General features: G+C 38.5%; 1 protein-coding gene across 1 annotated transcript in view; it reads left to right on the top strand.

The window, feature by feature from the left end:
- The window catches only part of PARD3B (par-3 family cell polarity regulator beta), a 353,302-nt gene that overhangs the window by 245,238 nt on the left and 85,624 nt on the right, over window positions 1–22,440 (top strand). Inside the window, exon 20 of the mRNA XM_031554285.1 lies at window positions 12,705–12,815. Within this exon, the coding sequence (XP_031410145.1) occupies window positions 12,705–12,815 (111 nt within the window). The remainder of the gene's footprint in view (window positions 1–12,704; window positions 12,816–22,440) is intronic.

Here is a 22,440-nt window from a genome sequence, read left to right as displayed (position 1 = left end):
GGATGTTGTTCAGGCCTCTTTGTACAGTTGTTTTTTTTGTTTTTGTTTTTATCAGACAAATTAGAATGTGATGTCTATTACATGTTTTTTAAAACTATAGTTTTAAGAGAAATAAAATATTTAATGCATAGAGATCAGTGATACTGGGCATGTTTCTCAATACTAGTATTTTCTCCTCCCCAGAATTCTTCTCTTGCAGTAGAATTCATACAGATAATTTGATCTTTGTTCATCCCATGCATATTTTCCTCATTTTTATTTTCTTAAGCCTAAGTACTACATCTGAGTTCTTTTGTATTCAAATTGACAAAAAACAAATATTTTGCAACTTACTGTAGGTAAATCTATTGTTTACTTTCTTCCTTAGCCCTGACCTTTTGCTTCTCAGACTCCACATTCCAGCTCCTTGATATTTCTTGAGCAGAATTCTTTAGGTATCTCTACTTCTTTACTTCCTATTGTGATTTCATTCTCAAATAGTATTAGCCACACTGTGTGTAAGACAAAAGTTATCACTGCTCTCTACAAAGTGTGAAAGTTCACTCTTTGATATCTTGTGCTTTCTCATATTTATCAAAATTTCAATGAATCTGTTAAATAATAGCAGTTTTTGTTAAAGAATTCCAATAGCAGCACTGGTGTATTAATTCGGTATTGCTGTTCTGCTTATTTAGAGAATATGCAAGTTAATTGTTGAAGGAAGTATATCTGACAGCAGAAAAGATGTAATTGTTAATTCCAGATGTTGTGAATGGACTTGGGGGAATGTTTTTTCCAGGTGTACAGCTTTCCATTATTGAAATTCAGGACCTTGGATTTGACCATGATTTCTACTTTACATTACTGTATCCTGTTGCTTATTTTTTCCAAGGATCACTGGGCTGTATTTGTAGTGATACTTGTCTATTCAACAGCAGCTGGAAGAGAGGCGGTGACACAACTGAACAGCTATGGACAAGTGAGGTGGAAGATGGCAGGAAATAGCATAATTGAACGGAAACGGGTAAAAGGGTTTCATTTCCCATTGGAAGAAGAAAAACAATTGAATCCAGGTAGCTGGGCATTTTTGTTCTGACAACATGGCAGAAAAACAGCATCATAGCATCATAAATCAATAATGTGGCTTCATCAAAAAATTCTATCCTTTCTTCAGTGCAGTTGTCCAAATGCCTTGCAAAAAACAGTGCTACAAGAAGAGTACAAAGACAAGTAAAGAAGTATGAGAAAAAAAAAACAAACAGCAAACTGTTAAATATTGCAGCTAATAAATTGAAGGAAGTGGGATATAGAGGGATATAGACATCAAATAACGAATGGTGTAGAGTTAATAAATTAAGCACTCTTCACTCTTTCTTATAAAAGAAGACTAATGATACAGCTAAAGAAATAGAAATGCGGATGCTTAAGTTATTTTACAGTCAGATCTCTAGTTTGTTTTACAGGTGAAATACTTTAGGTTGAACATAATTCATCAGCTGTGAGTGTTTGTGGTAAAATTTGTTAACATATTGCTGTGGGGGTGTTTTATGCAGGAAATTTTGGAGCCCGAAGCCAAAACATGTTTGTTCCATAAGTGAAGTGTGGTTTCTCCTCATACCTGCTTGTGAAGGTGATTTTTAAAGAGTAAGTCAGCAAGAAGTAGAAGAAATACATGTGATCAGTTACAGTTAATGATGAATAAGCATAATGCTCATTATAATGAATAATGATTGTGTTCAATTCATGAATTTGAAGTAAGCCAAAGTTTTCCCTACAAATCCTGTGGTGGACAAAGGCCGTTAACCATCGCATTCGGGAAAACTGTGGTTGAATCAGGCACAGTTTGGAAACAAGAAAGTACTAAATCCATTTATTGATATTGATACCCTAAAGGAACATACCTTTAGAAACATGGTTTTGTTATTTATACAGTGATACTGTTTCCTTGTGGCATTCCTTGTGGTGTAAGATTGAATGAAGTGATTGACAGATTTGAATTGTGTTCTTTGGCCTCCTATGATGTTACAGGCTTTGAATTAACATTTGTTTTATCAGCCGTAATTAAGTTCGTTTTTCAGACTTTTTGTGCTGAGATGAAGTGTAGAATTTTTTTGGTAGGATATCTGTGCTCATTTGGGACATGAGGTAAAATTAGCAGCAGTTTTTTAGAATTACAAATAACTGAACGAATGAATATAACTTTGTAACACGGGGATGTGGAGTGACTGAGAAAAAAAGCTGAGCTTTTGTGTGATGAACAAAGCATTGCTGTATCTAAATAAGAAAGCAGAGGAATAGATTTTTCCCTACGTTTTCACACAAAAACTAACAGGCTGGTAATATAAACATTAATAACAATTCTTCTAAAAATAGCTTATGTACATCTGTGGCAGAGAATCAGTGTGTGAAAGTCAAGAAATGTGCAAGGAGGAAAAAGGTTTGGGGAATATTTTTAGGAGATTTAATGTTGTTTATGCAACTTTTAGAGGTAAATAGTTGTAATAGCAAAATAAAAATACTTTGCAGTTTTGAAGCACTGTTCTACCAATTTTCTCTGAATTTATCCAGTAAAATGTATTTCTCTGCTCCAGATTTACTACTTTTAAGGTTCAAGAAACAACAGTGATTGCCATGCCTTTACTAAAACTTTATAAAGAAAGTTTCTGGCACATAGTTCATGAGCAATCTATTCAAAGCATATACCACAGAGCTCTGTGGTTCACATAATTGACTAAAAATTTCACTTTCTTGATTCTCATATTTATTCTCTCTATATTAGTGGCAAAGAGGAAAAGTTTTTATTAAATTTAGTCCAGTTTCCTAGGCTGATGAGAGAGTAAATTGTTTAGTAACTGGATGACGCCTTCCCTCTCGCACCTTTGTCTTTCAGCTATCAGAGCCAATTATGAGTTTGGTGGAGTTCTTTGGTTTTTCCTGTATTTGCATGAAATTATCAGTGGAGTTCTAAAGGACTGGCAGTTTGCTGACTTGCTCACTTTGTCACACATGTGGTGTGTAGGGACATGGTGTAGTGGTGGACTTGGTAGCGTTAGGTTGGTGGTTGGCTTGTTGATATTAACTGGTTCTATGATTCTGTGATCTGGGATTACCTCTCTGAAAATAACTGATAACCAAAAGCCCTAATATACTGAGAGCTGAAAATACTGTAGGTTATTCTTTTCAAAGTTTCAAATTAGCAGTAACTAATCAGTTTGATTTCTAGTAACTCTCTGCAAAATCCCGAAAAATGTAGTTGCAAACGGTAGGTTGAAGTTCATCTTCCCTGAATGTCCCTACTTCCCAGCTCCCATTTCTGACATTTTGCTTTGTGTCAGTTTTGTTGTACTGAGGAGAGCAGGGAAGGACTTCCTCTAGAGATTCGTGGCACAGGTTTTTTGCTTAATTAACTGTAGAGAGGGCTGTCTGAGTGACAGACAGAGCCTTCTTCAGTCCCCAAGTGAGTGGTGTTAATTTCCCGCAAAATACTGGGAAACATATTCCCATCAGCATGTCCACACAGCTCTTATTGATGCTAATGAGAGCTGGGTGCTTGTATCAAAGGGGAAATTGCTATTTGTGTGCTAGGGTTGTACCCTAAATCAATAAACAATGGAATTGCATCTTCCACTGCTTTTTTTCTGGTGCTTCATCTTTCAGCAACTTCATTGGGTTTTTTTCTGTTGCTATAGTTATCCTAAGACAAATTTTCCTGAGCAAACCACAGAATAATCTGGTATCAGTTTTGTCAGTTTGCCATGTAGCATGTTTTAAAGGTGGGATTTCTGGGAAAATAGTTGAGAATTTTGGCAGGCCAGACAGGTTCTTCTCAGCTTGAACCCAAAGGTAACAGTGAATTTGTTTCATGTGGACAGCTGTTTTTCTGAAAGCTTCCTCACATGGTATAGAAGTGACTCCAGCCCCCTAATACAACATCAGAAACTTCTGCTACCATCCAAGACACTTAGAAGAATCACATTTACAGTTCTAATTGATGGCTGCTGTTTTGACAGGCACACAGATTTCTCCTCCCAATGGTCTCATGCAGTTGGCCTCCAGCAGACCTTACCATTAGCAGAATTCTACTGAAAAGAATATACAAGCTAATAATAAATCTGTAGGGAAGGGTGTTAACCACAAACTACTATGTCTAATTAGTAATGTACAATAGCCAAAGCCTTCCAGGGGAAGGGAAGTATTATTTATCAGAAGGACTGATTTTGACAGTTTAAAAATGCAAAAATATCTATTATTTATTACACCAAAACACATCTCTCAAAGTGTAGTATATGCAACTCTTCTTTTCTTTAGTCGTTGTTTTGAAAGTTACAGCTTTGTAAAAAATGTCAGCTATCATTTAGGCTGCAGGGCTGGAATTTGTGCTGCTTAAACCTTAAGTTCATTGTGTAATCAAAAAACAAGTCTTCTAGGGTTTTCTGTTTGCCTTTTCTGCCTCCCTTTTCAGTTCAACGTCTGTATCTCTTCCCCATACAAGCCTCCCTTTGAAAAAGGCTTTGAGTCTTTTCACTGTGTCCTACTCTGGTTCAGCATTTCTCAAGTCCTCTGAGCACTGCAGAGCTCAAATATAGCCTAATGCATCCTGCTGAGAAAGTGCTCAGGCTGTTTTTGGCAGCTCAGCTACTGTAACGATCTCTGCATCTCTACTGCATGTCACTGCACAGCATCTTGGAGGCAGGAGTGCTGTTTCCCAAGATGTGTTCCTTTCATGGAGCCTTCAGCAGAAATCTCCAGGTATTTCTGGAGTGTTTCTGGGGGTATTTCTGTAGCAGTGCAGCATGAGAATGGAGCAAGGAGTGGGGGGGAGAGTGAGTGAAGAGTGAAGAGAAAAAGGAAATAAGAAAAAGGAAACTTAAAGAGGATTGGGGAAATAGCAGAGGGGGAAAAGCACCTTAAACTGATAGAAAAACAAGGCAGCTTTACTGTAATTACAGCTCTGAGGTGATTAGTAGAGAAAGAGAATAGGTCCTCTTAACCTTAGCAAATCATTTTTACCCTTTATGCCTCAGTTTCTTAATTTGTAGGATGGGTATTATAATACGTGCTTAACATGAGTGGTTGTTAAAGTGGGGGCTGCATTCCCACTGAGGATGGAGCTTTCGTGAAGGCTAGGGTATTGTCTCACTCTAAACACAGAGTAGTCCTCTGTGTTACTGCTGTTTTTCAAGTGCTGTGTTTTCCTGGAGAGCTTGTTGGAACCTGCAATGAGCAGTTTCACTTCATGAAAGTCCAATAAGCTCCAGCAAATCCCCCCTGTGGCACATAAGGAGAGGGAAGTAGGCAGTATGGTTGAGAAGGTGAGTGCTGCTGTTGTGAGATAATTAGCAAGTCTGACACTTGGTAGTATCATGGCTCTGAGTGCTAACGGGGCAGGTTTTAGTTTTGTTTTGCAAATGCCGTGTATTTAATTTGACTCTTGCATTTTGTATCTGCAGTTCTGAGAATGTCACAGTGTCGAGCTTTTTCTGTAGCCAAAAGGGCCTGGGAAACAATTTTGTAGAGCGAGTGTAGATTCTCTCCTAGTGCCTCAGTGGCTGACATACAGCAGCAAATAATGCAGCAAATATCATGAGAGTTGTGATAGAAGAAAATGAAAAGTTCTTCACCTTGTAAACACATATATAATGTACATACATGTGTAGCTGATACATTAGTGAGTTCTGGGGCTCTATCATTAGCAGTAGGGAAAAGAGGTACAGAGCAGACGAGGAAATAGCTGAAGCAGAAAAGGGGGGGGAAAAAAAAAAAAAAAAAAGCTTTCTTTTGCTCACTTCAGTTGGTCTTTTCCCTGTCCCATTTCCAAGTGTTTCTCAGTTACCCGCTGTGGCTGGAGGGGCTGGTGTGACACTGAGGGATGTTGGCTCTCTCTGGACTCTGCAGAATTTCCACACACACATCTGAGAAAACCACAAAGTCAGCAAGGAGTCCCAGAGGGGCAGCTGGCAGCGCCTGCAGACTGCACAGGGAATCTCTGTCTCCTACTTTCTGTCTTATTGACTGAACCTCAAAGGAATAGGTTCAGTCAGAAACTGCATTTATCTTTTTCCTGCATGACAGAGGATAACAAATTCCTGGAAAAAATTAATAACTGACCTAAGTGCCTGCTTCTTTTTCTTTTTTCCTCGGTGTGGAGATGAGAAAATGGGAATTAAGAAAGCAAAGTGAAGGGAGAAGACCTTAATACCTGAGGTTTTTCTCTTCTCTTTGAGCACAGTTACCGACCTAAGGCATGGGTGTGATTATCCTGTTCTCCTTGTGTTGGCATTTGTGGATTCCGTATGTTTCTGTGCACTCTTTGGGAGAGAACTAGAATTCATTTCAGAATACATTACTTTCCTGTAGGGTAGAACGAAGAGGAGGAAATGTCTAATGCTATATGAAAGCAGGGAAAAATAAGAATATATGGGAATAAAATCTTACTTGAGTAGAGGGCAATTACACAGTCTGGTGGACAAGCAGGTAGAGCTTGGTGCACTGTAAATCAACTTTTCCTTTTTATGGTCAAGCTGTAAATCATAGCTGTGTTATGTTACTGTACATATTTATTTCTTCATGTATGTGATAGAGGATGCAGTGTTCTTGTATTCGCTATCAGATGACCAAAGCATCATCCCACGAACAAGGAGAGAAAGCTGTCACTCAATGGAGTGACTTTCGCTGTCAGATAATATTAACTGAATAATAAACACTATCTCCAACACTTCAGACTACTTTACCATGTTTTCTAAAACCAAGTCTCTTGAAATATTAAAGATGAGCACTCAGGCTACCTTCTGTTGCCTGTATTTGCATAGGGGCTGATGAGTTACGCTGTGCTGTTGGTTCTGTAGATGAACCTTGTGGTTTTGCAGCAGCCACTTCTAACTCAAGTGGCTCAAATCATAGCGTACCATCATGTTCCTCACTTTTTAGGTGGATAGAGCCTTCGCTGGTAAGGATTTCTTAATGCCTATTTACCAGAAGGAGTTATAGTAACTAATTGTGGTGGCACCTACATAAATAAAGGGAAAGTTTCTCATTTAAAAAATGAGGATATAGGTCTTAAAGGTTTAGGGAAGATGATAGGTAAAGAAAAATTGGAGGGTTTATTTAGGTTGCCGGCCCTTACTCTGTACTTGTAGGTAGAACAATAATCTTTTGCATTTCATATGGGAAATTTCCAGTCATTTATCTGATACTGAAACAGGTGTTTGGGACAATGATACTGCCAATGAAGATTTTTTTTTTTATAATTGTCAACGTGGTTGGTTGTACTGAGGGTCATGGTTTAGTGGGAAATATTGGTGATAGATGGACAGTTGGACTGGATGATCTTAGAGGTCTTTTCTAACTTTGGTGATTCTATGATTATTTCGCTGTGAGGGTTTACAGCAATCAGTTTCTTCAGGTTTGGTGCTGGGAATTCTTTCATTAGCCCTAAAATCTGTAAACAATATGGTAATCCAAGCATTAATACAAATGTGGTTAGCTGTCCTTTTTTCAACTTTCTTTGGTTTTTACAGCTGATACCTGTGATTTATGTAATAAGTATTGCATGTAAGGATATGTATTAAAGGCAGATCCATATTGTAGCAGAGTTCATTGCAAGATTATTTTTCTCTTAGCAAAACTTAGTGGGAAAAATGATTGCACTGTTGATTTATTTTGAATGAACTCCTGGAAGGCTTGCTAAGTATGCCATGTGGAAAGCTCCATGAAATGCTGAGGGTTAATATTCTCTGCTATTAATTTCAAATTCCAGATAAATACGGTTTCAGCTTTGATCCTATCTGCACTAATTCTTTGTCACTGTACTAATTAATTCAGCATGCTGGAGAAAAGATGCTAATTTGGGCATCAAAGAAATAAACGGGTTGGAGGAGGAGGTTGTGTTTAATGAGAATTGTTAAAAAGATCACTGTTACTCCCATTAGATTGGATCTGGAAGCTCAGTCATTTTAGTCTAGTCTCCTGCAGCTTGATACTGTAAATTTAAAAAAAAAAAAAAAGCTAACTTAGTTTAATGTTGACATAACAAAACAGGAGCAACAAAATATTAGCATGTGGGCAAGGAGGAGGTCTTGCTGCAGTAGGTCTTTTGCTGGGGCTGAAGATACGTTGCCGTGGCTGAAGACACCATGGAGGGTACGGGATGTAGTCAATGGCAGTGGGACAAGGAGAAGAGACGCACATCTGTCCCTGGCACAGAGCTGCCCCTCTGACAGAGGTTTACCTCAGGGAGGTGCTGCCATCTTCTTGGATACTGGTGCAGGTTTGAACAGTGTTGCCCAGCCCTTGCCATGTGTGCTCTGTTCTTGGAATCACAGCCTTTACTCAAACGTACTCTCATCTCTCTGTATTTGTTTCAGCTGTTGCAAAGCTCTCAGTCCTAGCAGTGTAAGACGCAATTGCATGCTTCTGTCCAATAAGTAAACATTTAATAATAAACCTTTTAGGTATTTAGAGAGCCACTACAAACGTAAAAGATGTATTTCATTAATGCTGCTATTAACATAAATTTAAAATGAACCTGGTCTGTAATCACAAATGAGTTCTAACTCACTAAGGATCTTTACAGCAGTGTTTAATACTCTGTAAAAGTGTATGTATGAAAGAGATTAATCAAAGCACAGCACTGCTTCTAGAGCATTTCTTCTGCTGTAAAGCAGAATGATAAAATAACTTAAAACACACGGCTATAGTGGTAGTTAATAAGCTTTTTATAGTCCCTGTGTGGACCTGAAAATCATACCTTATTAGTATCTTTATCTTTCTTGCTCACTCATTCATTCTTACTAATATTTAAATTTAATTTTAAGGGTTATTTCTAGTTTCATAAGGGAGCTGCTTTAATAATCACAGCATTTTTCCCCATTTGCTGTGAAATGACTAGGAGCCAGAGCTTTTATTACATGTACTTTACAAATCAGTCTGTTTTTTTACAGATCACTTCTGGACATGTCAAGAGTTTGACACTGTTAGGCTGTGTATCTTGCTTGACTGTGTCATATGCCCTCTGCCCTCTTGAATTATTTGTCTGCAGATGTTTGCAATTCCATGATGTACCATGTTAGCTGCAGTGACACCTACTGATCTAAGGCAACTGAATTAACTAAGAAATCCAAGTTGCTGACTTTAGTCTGCAAGTTGCTTAGGGTTCTACCCAACAGATGTTTCTCCTGCTTAGAAGTCCAGGATTTCACAGACCTGCCTGCACTTTAATCCTTGAAGCAAATATCAATACGTTTGAGATCTGGAAGCTCCCAGCTCCACATGGAAATGAAGTGTTGCCATGACCACAGCTTTAGGTCTTGCATGTAAGACGTTTATCCCAAATATAACAGAGCAGGCCTAGAGAAGGCTTGTTTTAACTTTTAACCACTGGAATAGGGATAAAAGCCTTGAATTGAAGCATACATTAGCCTTTATACTGTAGCCAATTCAATGGTAATAAATACTGCAAGATGATGATGTACTTGGTATTCAGAGACTTCATTCATTTACTGTTTCTAAGAGGAAAATGTTAGTTATTTGCAGAACACCCATATTCCTCTTGGAAATTCAAAGAAATAGGATAATCCCTCACTGTGCTATAGCGTGTTCTCAGCTGTTGCATATGGGCTTTTCCCATAAGGATGTATCATCACTCTGAGATCTGATCACTTAAAGAAAATTCCTTTATACTTTCGTTTACAGGACTGCTCTCTGAGCAGTTGGAATATTAATTTTCTCAACTGGAAAGTATGCTTGGGCCATTAGGCTTTCACTTCTTTCACAGTACTTCCCAGGCATTTACAGTGGGTAATCAGAGAACTGGGACAGTCTTTCAAGCAAACTGGAAAGTAACAGATGTATTTCTTTTTGGTCATTACAATTGCAAGTGGATTCATTTGGCATAAATTGGTTATAGATAGATATAGAGTAGGAGGGTGCAACCGATCCATTTGTTTCACGTCTTCTTAATGTATTTCACCATTTACACACAAGATTTTAAGAATAACAATTCTGACAATAAAGAGAATTCTGCTGTGTTGAGCATAGCAAACCAGATCTTTTAAAAATTTATGTGCCATATATCTTTTCATTAATGTTTTTATGCTTCTGTCAATAGTATTACTATAAAAGGCATATTTTACCAGAATCCAATTATTTGTTGCCTGGAGAACTGGAAACTTAAAGTCTTAAAGCCATTCAGTTCTCATAGAATTTTAATATGAATTTGATTAATTCCTTAGTATAATTTTGACAATAGATTTTATCCTGTCCTTGTTAAATTCAGTAGTGGGCCTCTCACTCATTTCAGTGAGAACAAGATTAAACCCAGTTGGGCAGCAAGTACCTGTTTTGTTCTGGATTTTTTTGTTTGTTTGTTTGTTTTTTTGGTCCTATAAGCACTAGAGAATCATTAAGCCTGTAGTGCAGAAAACCAAGCAAAATTACAATCAGTGGAAGTTAATTTTATCATCAGAAGCCCATGGCAATTAGAATACATTGGTAACCAGACCATAAATTTTAGGACAGGGTGCATAAATTCAGACAAAGATTGTATTTTTGTGTCTGTGTGGCTTAATGCTTTCTACTCTATATTGCTTTTCTTTAGTGTTAAACTTTTGCTCCTCTCATTCTTTAATGTTTGTGCAAGATCTTTGTTGGGCTGAAAAACATATTACAGTAATAATAAAAAGCAGTGGATTTTTATGATGTAGCAACATGAAAAAGAAGCCAAAAATATGAACATTTCTTTAGCCTAGAGCTGTATGTTGCATACTTAGTGTAACAGGTAAAAATTGTAAGTCTTCACAAATCCCATGTGAAGTCAAAAAAAGGAAAAAAAAAACAAAAACAAATGCCAAAACCAAACAACAACAACAAAAAACTACACACCTTAAGACAACAAATCAGAGTTTTTTCCATCAAGACCAGCTCACTACTTCTGATTTACAATTAAAGTGGAATTTGCCAATTTATGAGAGAGCAGCTCTACCAGCAGATAGCATTATTTTTGCAGAGAGTTGTCATATTAGCAGTTATTACAATCAAGATTTTTACTTTGTCTTATTTAAAATGTATTTATTTCCTTTGTAAGGAAGAAGTTAGCCCCTTCCCTTGAAAGAGAAGCATGTTGAACTTTTCTTTTTGTTCCATTTCTCCTGAGTATGCAACATATTCAACTCCAGCTTCCTGCAGCAATATGGTATGCCCAAGAATAATGTTTTCAAAATCAATACATGCAGTCAAATATCAGACTCCACAAAACTGTAATTGAAACAGTGGGAGAAAGGTAATCAGACTGAATATATACTAAGTACGAGAGTTGGATTATGACCAAGTTGCTTTTCTTGAGAAAACTGCCATGAGACATTCCCAGCGTATGCTAGCACTCAAAAGCAGGGTGTCTTGAGCCATTTGTTGTTCAACTGGCTGGTGTCATCGTTCCCTTTGTAACCAAGTTCTCACTGTGTGGAAGACTTACTGCAGAGTCCATGCGAGCTTCATTTGCTCATAAGCTCATAATTATTAAGTTCAATAAATGTTGGGATTGTAAACTTATAAGCCCGATAACAGAGTATTTGCAAGATTTCTGCTTTGGTCAAAGGAGAAACCTGAAGTCAGTGGTTTACAGCTGAAGTATATGCACAGTTGTTCTGCTCTTCCACTTGAGGCAACTTAGGATGACGTGGAGAAAATGCGGAAAGGAAAAATCACCAAGGTAATAGTGCAGAAGAGTTTGTAATTTTCAGTCAGAGTAATTAGTTTGCAATATGGTATATTTCATAAAGAAGTAGTTACTTTTTTGTACGTTACTGTCATTCGTGTACATGAAAAAACACATTGATTTGCATGGGAAGACAGTGATCATTTATTTACCTATTGAATGGAGAATTACAAACTAGAGAAGAGGAAGGGAGGCTTTTATAGTTTTTGACCCATAATTCACGAGCATATCTGGCATACCTGACCTCAGCATTCTGCCTACCTCTATCAGAAATGAAATGTGGCTCTCCAGTTTAGTCACCATTTATGGACTGCATAATGCAGACTGATATGTTATGCATATCTGTACAGCGTGTAAAACAGTGGGACCCCTGAACTGATTGGGGTCTCTGGAGGAGTTTGACGGCATAAATATTAAATGATAGTACGTTACAGGCAGAATGAAAAACCCAGTATTTTTAAAAGAGCTCATACGGACTGTCTCATTTTGTAATTTCAGAACATAGCAAGATTTTATTCTTTCTGATTGCAAGCTTATTTAAACAAAGAACAAATCTTTAAATTAAGACCAGATATGATTTAAGAGACAAAAGATACTATAAGAGCAAGACATGCGGTCTAGTCTGGGTTACAGTACTGTAGTCTTTGCAGATTACTTCTTCAAGAGCTGTGGTGTGGTAAGAAGAACCTTCAGCTACATTAAAATGTGCACTGATAACAGTCCAGCCCCTACTACAATGCTTTGCATTTCAGGTTTGTTGGGCTTTACTACTTTCTCTTTCAAACAGCATCTTTAAACATTTCAGAGACCAAATCAATGTGTAACTAGATCTACCTAATGTACATAGCCTATTTAAAATTGGTAACTTCTTTTGCAGCATGGGGTCTGGGATTGACCGAGATAAAAGCTCTCAGTGTCGTGATTGCCTAAAATTTCTGTGTTTTATGTTAGATAAGTACTGTTTTTTCTTCTGGTAATTACTTCCTCCTGACTTCTTCCTTGATATTTTAAACAGATTTGGAAAGAAAAAAGAAGATAAAAGTGGAAAAGCAGATCAGAAAGGGAATCCAAAGCATGACATACTTAAAGAAGAGGATCTAGAGAAAATGAAAGATGAACGTGAAAGGTGAGTAAATGATCACAGCATCTTAGTTCATCAGAAGAAAAACTTCAAAGCAAGGACTGCCTGAAGTAAATGGTCAGACAGGCAGCCTGACCAGAGAAGTCCTAGACTGTGCCCACTTGGAGACAGGTCCTGGCAGTGGATGTTGTTAGGCTGTTCTCCTGGCTGAGTTAGGGTGCTGTATTATGAGAGCCTGCCTTCCTGCTCTAACTTCTCTGCACTTCACTGTGTAACTGCTATTCAGAACTTAACTTCTGCTAAGTTAGTCAAGGTGAGTTCCTTCAAAATCTGTTTCACTTCTGGCCAAGCTTCAGATCAGCAGACTTGCACATTTTTCTGTATTTCTCTAAAGCAAGAACCTCCTACTTTCTTCCCTGGCAGCCTCTGCTGTTTTCCAGTACACCAGACCTTTTAGCTTCAGCCAGCTGTACCACTATATGGTAGTTTTTGTACTTAAGAATGTTCTTGTCTACACAAGAGTTTGCTGGTTAGCCTTGTGTTGCAGAAGTATCTAGTCAGCAAATGCTGAGTAGGCAGACAACAGGAAGAAAGCATGTCTAAATAGTTAGTCAGTCTTGAAGAGTCAGCAGCAGGGGGTCTGCAAGCAATCAGGGAGTGGGGGAGGGTATGCTGGACAAGACAAGAAGCTGAGGTTCATAGGCATCACTTGGCCACCAGTAGTGAGATGCAGTAAATCTGAAGTAAAGTTCCATTGCTGAAATACAAGGAACTACTGATGTGAATAAGACCAGTTCTCTGTCTTTTTCATAAAAGGTTCCCTTTTAATGCCCAATTTTACCAGCTTTGTTACCTTTCAAGGCAGAGAATGTTTAATTTTCTCCTTCTGCACATCTGCCCGTATCTGGGATAGTTTGTAAGTGCTCTCAAGGCTTACTAAGACTCTAATTCGTGCAGGTGCCCTTCATGACATGCCAGTGAGGGTCATTGCTCCCCTCTGATGGCTGCTGTCAGAAAAGTTAAAGAGCCCATACTTGCTGGCTTTAAACAGGTTTTTGCAGTTGCTGTAAAACTCTTGAAGCTGTACTATTATGTGTTGTCAGTGCATAGGGAAAGCTGTCAGAGGTGTCTTTGAACGCTGGAGAATCCTCACTGGAGAATCCTGTTCCTAGGAGATGAGCAGATGTAGTTCATTTTGAGAGACAAAATCTTTTCTCACAGTACGGAAGAGCACACTGCCCAGCCTTTGTGGTGCTGGCCAGTGCACAGGGAAAAGGTATCCTGCTTTCATTTGAGTCATGCAGTGCATGGTCAGCTGTGTGAGTGGATTGATAGTTAATGGAGTTAAAAAGAAAAAATAAATCTAAGCCCCAACCCTTGAAGTCTGCTGCTAAGATTTGTTCTACTCATTTTAAAAGGTAATAAGGTATCCAGTTGCTATGGTGCTTCTACTGTATACGCTTAGCCAGTATTTTAAGTATTTGCTTCATCTAAGCTAAGTAATGTCAGAAAAAACTTTGTACCATTTCTTTTTAAATTTCTATATTACTTCCTCGATTTTGCTAGATTGATGAGTGCCTTTATTTTAAACTGCTGACTCCCAATTTGGCTACTGGCAATTTGAGAGGTATGCGTCCTTCATTTTAAAGAAGCCAGTGTCTTTTATTAGGATCCTGGCAAGCTAAGAAGCATGTATCCCATCTGTTAAAGGGCCAGCGTCATTTAGTAAAATGTTGGCAGGCTGCAAGGAATGAACCCTTCTGTCTAGAGGTTTAACGTTCCAATTGGACATGAGATAATTGTTCTTAATATTTCTTCAGGATTCTGTGGAATTTTTTTAAATTACAGTCGTTGATTGACAGTAACTTGGTAAGACTACATTAGAAACTGGCAGCTGAGTGTTTTCATCATTCTGGTTTCTCTGGTAATGATTTCAGCTTTGACCTGGAAGATTTTACGACTGAAATGGAGAACAGCAGGTGTGTTGAGAAGTGGATGAACCGAGATGGTATTTTTAACCCACTTATTTGACTCTTCTTCCATAATGCACAAAAATAGAGATATACCCTAATTTCTATCAGGTAATATAACTTTCATGTGGTTTGAGGATTAAAATTAAAAAAAAATAATAAAATGAAGAGGAGTGTTGGAAATTTCCTTACTTTAGCCCCAAAGCTATGCAACGTGTGCTATAAAAATAAGCAAGTCACTTCAACTCCCTAAATGAAATAAGAGCATAGTTATATTATATAGATGCCCACATAAAAGTATTTATGGACTGAGTCTTGAACCCTTCTTGAATCTTTTGTAAGGCATGGGAAGCTATCTTTGCTAGAAGAAAGTTACATAAGGTAGCCAGTTCTCATATATGGGTAAGAACGAGCAGGGAAGTGATGATCCCTCTGCACTCAAGCCCAGAGGGGTAAGGCTGAACCTCGAGCACTGTGTTCAGTTTTGGGCCTCTCATTACAAGAAAGATACTGAGGCCCTGGAGCTTGTTCAAAGAAGTGCAGCAAAGCTGGTGAGGGGTTTGGAGCACAGGCCTTATGAGGAGTGGCTGAGGGGACTGGGACTGTTCAGTCTGGAAAAGATGAGGCTTGAGAGACCTTATCACTCACTACAGTGACCTGAAAGGAGATTGTGGTGAGGTGGGGATTGGTCACTTCTTCCATGCAACTAGCAGTAGGATGAGAGGGAATGGCCTCAAGTTGCACCAGGGGAGATTTATGTTGGACATTGGGGAATACTTCTCCAAGGAATTAGTCAGGCGCTGGAACGGGCTGCCCAGAAAAGTGGTGGAGTCACTGACTCTGGAGTGTTCAGGAAATATGTGGATGTTGTATTGAGGGACATGGTTTAGTGAGAAATATTGGTGATAGGTGGACAGTTGGATTGGGTGATATTGGAGGCTTTTTCCAACCTTGGTGATTCTCTGATTCTATGAACTGTTTGAGTAAAATCAGGGAATGGGAACATTATGTGTCTTAAATATAATTCAGACTTTTTGCTTTGTTGTTAACTATTCAACTAGTGATGATAAGTCAGTAGACAAGTTTTATAGCTCTACCTCAAGATTTAATAATTCTATAATGTAATTCAAATCCAAGATTTTAATGCACATATTGGCAAAGCAAACCTTGCAGCACATCCACACCATAGATCTTTCTGCTTCTGTGACTTCACTAGCTGCAGTTCTGCATACTTGGTCTCATCTTTACAAAACCAACCTTTGCTGAATTTTGCTAGAGAATTGTCTATTTTCAAATAAGTTATATGTTAAAACTACAAGGAGCATAGTAGTATAACAAATGGGCTACAGAAACATTGGTAGAAATGCAGCTTGTTTTGTCCCCTAGTGCCTGCAAACAAATCTTTATTTAAAATACAAATTGCTTTTCTAACATTCAACCTTTTTAGAGTTCATTTAAACACATACCTAATTTTACTTTTTCAAGATTAGCTGAGTAATCTTTGTTCAGATACTCCATCTATTTACTACAGTTTTAAAGTTACTTTGCTTAAACTTCAGTTTTCTTAAATGCTGACTGCATAAATATTTCAGAATTTGTCATACTAAGACATACTTAAGATTTTTCATCTGACAATTTTTTTTAGAGACTGAGCTGTCCATTTTTGGACACTAGTGGAAGTGGTCAGAGTAATTGATTTCTGGGCTGGGTGTGACAGGATTAATGATCAAGCGTGTTTCAGCATCTTAGCAGCTGTGGAGCTTGCATGGTTTTGGAGGTTGGTTTTACATTCACTATATGCTTGGCAGATCTCCAAAAAACAGAATACTGTTCCAAGATCTCAGCTGAGAAATATTTTTCAAAAGGAAGTACTATTTTCGGCTTACGGGAGTAGATCATCTCTCAGAGTTTTGGGAAGGTTTTTTTGTTTGGTACTGTATAGATAACAATAATATCTCATGGAATTCTAGGGAGAGGCCTGACATAATTTTCTGTTTTCTTGGATGAATCTTTGTTCCAGACACTTTGACAAGATTTACAGACATGCAGAAATGTCAGATTTGATCACTACATGATTTTGGATTGGCTGTGTGGTACAAACCCAGTGACTCTGTCTTTGACAGGAAGCATCAGATCTTATGTAGGTGAGCTGCAGAAACATAAGTCCATCATGCTCAGAGTAGGCTGGATTTAATGCTTGCACATGCAGTGTACCATTCTTTCTCTATGCAACAAGTCTGACACATCCAGAATGTGTTAGAGCTAGTAGGCGTATGCAGACAGAGCATACAGCACTTATTCTCTAGTGCAGATGCTTCTCAGAAGGACTGGACTTGCTGCACATTCGTCCACACCATAGGTTTGCTTGGACAACCTTTTATGGGCCACCAAGTTTCAGATTTGAACCTAAGAAAGTTAAAGTTAATTGAGTATTTCTGCAGCCTAGCAATTCTTATTTCTTTTTCACATTTTCTGATTCTCACTTCTCAGCACAGCTCTCTGTACTGCCTTTTAGCTGCACTTCTCTGGAGCAGCTCTGCATCCTGTGCTAAAAATACTGCCATCATTATCATCATTATTTTTTACTGCTTTTTTTACTGCTTGTATTCCTTAGCAATCCCAACCAAGATGAAGGTCTCATTGTGCTCCTTGCTGTTAGGGAACCTTGTGCCTGACCCTGTGAACATATATTTGAAGTAGCAGAGACAAAATCTGGCGGAAAAAATGTGTCCCTGGAGTGGGAATCTGATGTGCAGGCAGCGCAGCTGCTTGTCCAGGTTCCTAAAAAGTCCCTGTCAAGCCAGGAATTTGTTCCAGACCTCAGCCCCAGGCCTTTCATTGCAAAGGCAGTACTTTATTATATTACTGCTACTTCTACAGGCTACAAGTGGTTAAATGGAATTTAGGATGTTAGGCATTCCTTGTTTAGTAATAGTTTTATCTGTGTCCAATTGAATATGAAGTCAGCACCTCCTCTGAATTTCACAGTTTTCTCCTCCTCTCCGTACCTCCCTCAGCTTTTCCCTGTGCCACAGCAGTGCAGTAACACTGAAACTTTACCAGAAAAAGTCAGAACTTCATGGAACAGGTAGTTTAGGAGGACTGACTTGATGTGTGATACAGTACTTTGAAGTGGTGGTTTGTCCTCCCTGACACCGGTCAAGTGCTTCCTTGGACTGAGGCCCTATTTTAAATAAACTCATTATTTTGTTCATGCTTCAAAGAGTTTGGCTGTAATAAAGCATGTGCTCCAAAGGTCTAGAATCTGCCCATAAAAGGGAAAAGCAAATGCTATGCCTGTGGTTTATTTCGATCAAGCTGACTCAAATCTGTATTTTTAGTGTGTTTCGTATAAATTACTCAGAATCTATCATTTTAACAACAAGATGTTCTCCACATTATTAAACACTGGAAGAGTTCCCCCTTTTTTCTTTCCTTCCAAGCAAGATTTGGAGTTGCTTTTAAGTTTTACAAAGTCTGAAAATCATTGTAAAACAAGCAGGAAAAATATATTAGGCAGTTGAGTTTTTATACGTAATAATTTGTTTGCCTTTCAAATGCAAATAAAGTGACTATAAATTGAAATAGAAGTTTTTTTTTCTTGTGTAAGATTATTTTGCTGGAACAGTCCTGCTGAGACCGAAGTCTCTCTTCCAGCAGAGTTGAACATTTCTTTCACATTAGAATAAAATGTCACAAAATAAGGCACCTTACTGAACACGAGGTGATTATAATAAGAGCATATGCGTTGGTGAATGCAGAGGCACCCTGTGTAAAAAAATTATACTCTTGTTCACTGGTGTATTGGTGTAATGGTTTTGTTAATCGGTCTTGGTTTTGTACTCCATTATTGGAATTAATTGGGGAACTTTTTTACTAGTATTAGGTTGTTGCATGGAATGTTAGAGATGCAGGAGGAACATCTGGCCAAGACTTTCTGAATGTCTGAACTAAATGCTTAAGTTACAGAGCCTCTCAAGTTTGGGTAAAATTAAATGGTTCCAGTTTTTGTATTAAAGATTGAGTTTCCTTTACTTTTCGGAAACCTTCCAGAAATTGAAGAGAGCTTCTCTTGTCTTATCAGCTCCGGGGCTTGTTGCCTGTTCCCATAGTTAGAAAAATCAATACATATGTTTTTGATATTTGGCAAACAGAGATTTAATTTTGCAGCTGTAAGATCCCTGTACGAAGGGAATGCATCTTACAGAAACAAAAACATTTAGAGACCATTCCTATATGAGAGAATACTTGTGAGTGAAGCTCGTTCCATTTCTTTCTGTTAGCATTTGCTTCATTATATTTAATTACAAACAATTTGTGTGTTACTGGAAATGAAAATGGAAACAAGAATAGTTGCAGGCATGGCAGTGAGGTACAGAAGCCAAATTGTTTTGAATCAGAAGTTGAAACTCACAGCAACAGAAGTATGATTTTTAAATGAGTGGTACGTTGCAGGGTGCACTCATAACACACAAATAGTTACCACCACCACGTCGTTTTTGTGCCCTGCGTTATAGACTTGCAAGGTCTGAAAGTATTATTATTGCTGCTTATAGTTCATTGTGATCTCTGATAAAGCGTTGGTAATTGCTGCTCGCACCATTCACCTCTGTGCTTAACCACGTGTTTTTGGGGCTCCTGAGTTTGTGCATCATTATTTATGAAGGGTTAATCCAACAAGGCGTATCTGTCCATTGAGAATGCCTGACTTTGCAGCACAGCTAGGTCCTGTGGTTTAGGCAAAATACACTGTTGGATGTGATCCCAGTTTTAATACTCCCAATTTATTATAACCATTGAACCCTGATCAGATCACGGATTGGATTGGATCCCAGTTTTTTAAATGTCCCAATTTATTGCTGGCTTGCAACCCTGATAAGAATACATATTTGATTAAAGCTTCAGTTTTCAAAAATTCCAGTTAATTACTTTTAGATTCTTATTAGATCATAGCCGTGTAGTATGGTATGTTGAAGTTATGAAAAAGTTAGTGGATGATGTTGCACAGGTCAAGGTCATAGTTTCATTTTGTGCTGACAGTATGAAGTTATCAGATTTCTGTTTATTACTGTGGCAACACTTGCACCGGACAGGAGGACAGATTAATCCCATCCCCATTGATTCTGAATGATTCTCATTTTAGATCTGCTGCTGCTCTGCATACCAGAACGTGTAATAAAAACCTACCACTGAACGCTAAGAGGCTGATGCGAGGTTATGAATAGCTGAGGTAGATGACTCTCACCTGCCTCTGACAGGTTGTGATGTGGCATTTAGAATAGAGGTTTGAGGTTTCTTTACTTGGCTAATCTACTGCTGGAGGACATTTGTCTGAAAACGTTAGCCTGAGTGGTGATCCCAGACTGTCCTACATCAAGTACATTGAGGACTGCAAAATGGCACATGAAATCAGTCTTTTTCTCCAACTGTCACAATACTATTCCAGGTATAGGAAACTGCTGGATATAGCATTTCCAGATGTCAAAGCCATGCCTTCTAAATTACACCCAAAGTCTCATCCTAGTGTCCTTGGCTTGCCCTTCACTGGGGCACTGCTTTCCCTTTGCTCCAGAGACCGCATCCTACCAGCTGTGCCCACCTGACAGAAGGCTCAGCAGCAGCAGTCTGCCTCGCTCCTGAAGAAACACACCAGTGTGGGGCTTTTCTTTATGGGTGGGGTTTGATGACTTGATGTTTTTAAACATGATACTGTGAAACAGAGATACAGCTGTTTGAAATACCATGAATGCAGTAAAACTGGTGGGTGTACTAGCCAGTTACACTGGTGTACTACCAGTTTCTGGTAACAGAAAGGTTTCTGGGAGGCAGATCACTTTGGCCTAGGGAATTCTGTGATGCAGTACCGAATGTAGGTCAGTTCCTGGCCTACCCCAAAATCAATAAGGGCTTAAGAATGACTTGGAAGCTGCATTTCATGCCTTGCCTTCTATTTGTGATTTATGAGTCTATCATGACAGTCTTTGGCAAGCACTTTGAAGTAATGCCACAACACAGAATTCCTGTTCTTGGATTCCCTTACCAGCAGGAAGAAAAAAAAGAAGAGATTACAACTCATAGGGATGGAGAGACAGACAGGAAATCTGGGTGTGTAATTCTCCATAGCAAACAAACCAAAATTATTAAGAATCTTGAAGCTTTCTCTTCTGGGTCAAAGCTGGGTTTTGCTGTCTAGTCCAAGACTGTTTATTAGAAACAACCTGTGAAGCCCAGACTGACAGACAGGGAATGTTCCTCTTCTTGAACAGGGAGATTCTGTTCAGTGGTTTCCAGGTTTGGTGTTGTAAGTACAGAATAAAGAAATGTACCAGAGATATGCTATTGTGTGGAGCTAGGTTTCCTTCTTCTACCACTAAGATTTAATTCAAAAGGAAGCAGGTTGTGCAAATGCATGAAGTCTTGTTAAAGACAGAGGCCTGGGGACTCGGAAGGTGCTGGTCATGCTTCTGGGTCTGTTGTCAGCTATGTTACTGCATGTGGTTTTGGATGCTGGGCTCTCGTGGTACATCAAATCAACATTTTGTCTCCTGATGGGCGTTACAGTATCTTGTGTATCATAGTGGTATTTTTCTTAACACTAGTGTTAACAGGTCACAAGGTTTTTGATACCTACTGCAGCAATTGCTGGGCCTGAGCTAGTCATGGCAGTGGATAAATTCGCAGACCAATGTCTCTCATTCCATCTTCCCATAGTTCTTCTGAGAGTATAACGCTCACTGCTTATCTGTGGAATGTCACTGAAATGACTTGCTTGATGGTCATGGAAGTAACTGTGGCTTTGAGTGCAATTTGTATTGTTTCCATTCCTGACATTGCTTATATTTTGGTCATTGGAAACAAAATCAAGACGTGCTTTCTAGCAAAAAAATCTGTTTTTTGATTCTATTTTTATAATTATTTGTTCTAGTAAAAAAGATAATATCATTAAAATGGACGGGAAGCAAACGCACAGAATGGAAACATGGAAATCTCTTAAAAAGAAAACAGATTACCATAAGATAAATCTATCTGTAGTATTCTTGATTATTTTCCTGGTCAAGGCATAGAAAGTATTCCATGTCTATCTTCCCTACCTCATTTTCTCCTATATTTTAAGTACATTATATTGCTACAGTATTAAAAATAAATTAATTAGGTTAAAAATCCATCTTTTTCCCCAGAGAATGTGATCCCTTGAGATGCATTTCTTATACACCTCTTCAGCATGTTGAAGCTTAATGTAGCCTCATATGCATTTCTGCTTGAATTTTTGATTACTGGGGAGAAAAGAACGTGACATAGATCTAAAGCCAGCTGGCTTAGGTGTCAGTAGTGGTGTGTGGCTTAGTGATTTGTGTGGTTGAAGCTGAACTCTGTGCTAGTCCCTGCGTCATCACATCCTCCTTATAAGTTAATTTTATGTACTAGATTTGAGCTCATGAGGACATGTTGCAGTCCCATGTGATTTGAGGACCGCGAATTAGCATTGATCCCATGAAGTAATAGGCTACATACGGGTGAGTCAATTGAGAACAGAAGGTAGTGGGTAGGTTCTGGGGTTGGCAAACATGAATCCGCATTAAAATTCACATTATATGAGAGACATTTTATTGGAACTCAGTATTGCACAATGACTAGCGTTTGACATGCAGAGTACTTAGATAGCAAAGACCCCACTGTCCTTGGGTATGATGTACTGACCT

Source organism: Meleagris gallopavo, chromosome 7 (assembly GCF_000146605.3).
Source record: "Meleagris gallopavo isolate NT-WF06-2002-E0010 breed Aviagen turkey brand Nicholas breeding stock chromosome 7, Turkey_5.1, whole genome shotgun sequence".
Taxonomy (NCBI): Eukaryota; Metazoa; Chordata; class Aves; order Galliformes; family Phasianidae; genus Meleagris; species Meleagris gallopavo.
The sequence above is the reverse complement of the archived record's forward strand: the minus strand, read 5'-3'. Positions and strand labels throughout refer to the sequence as shown.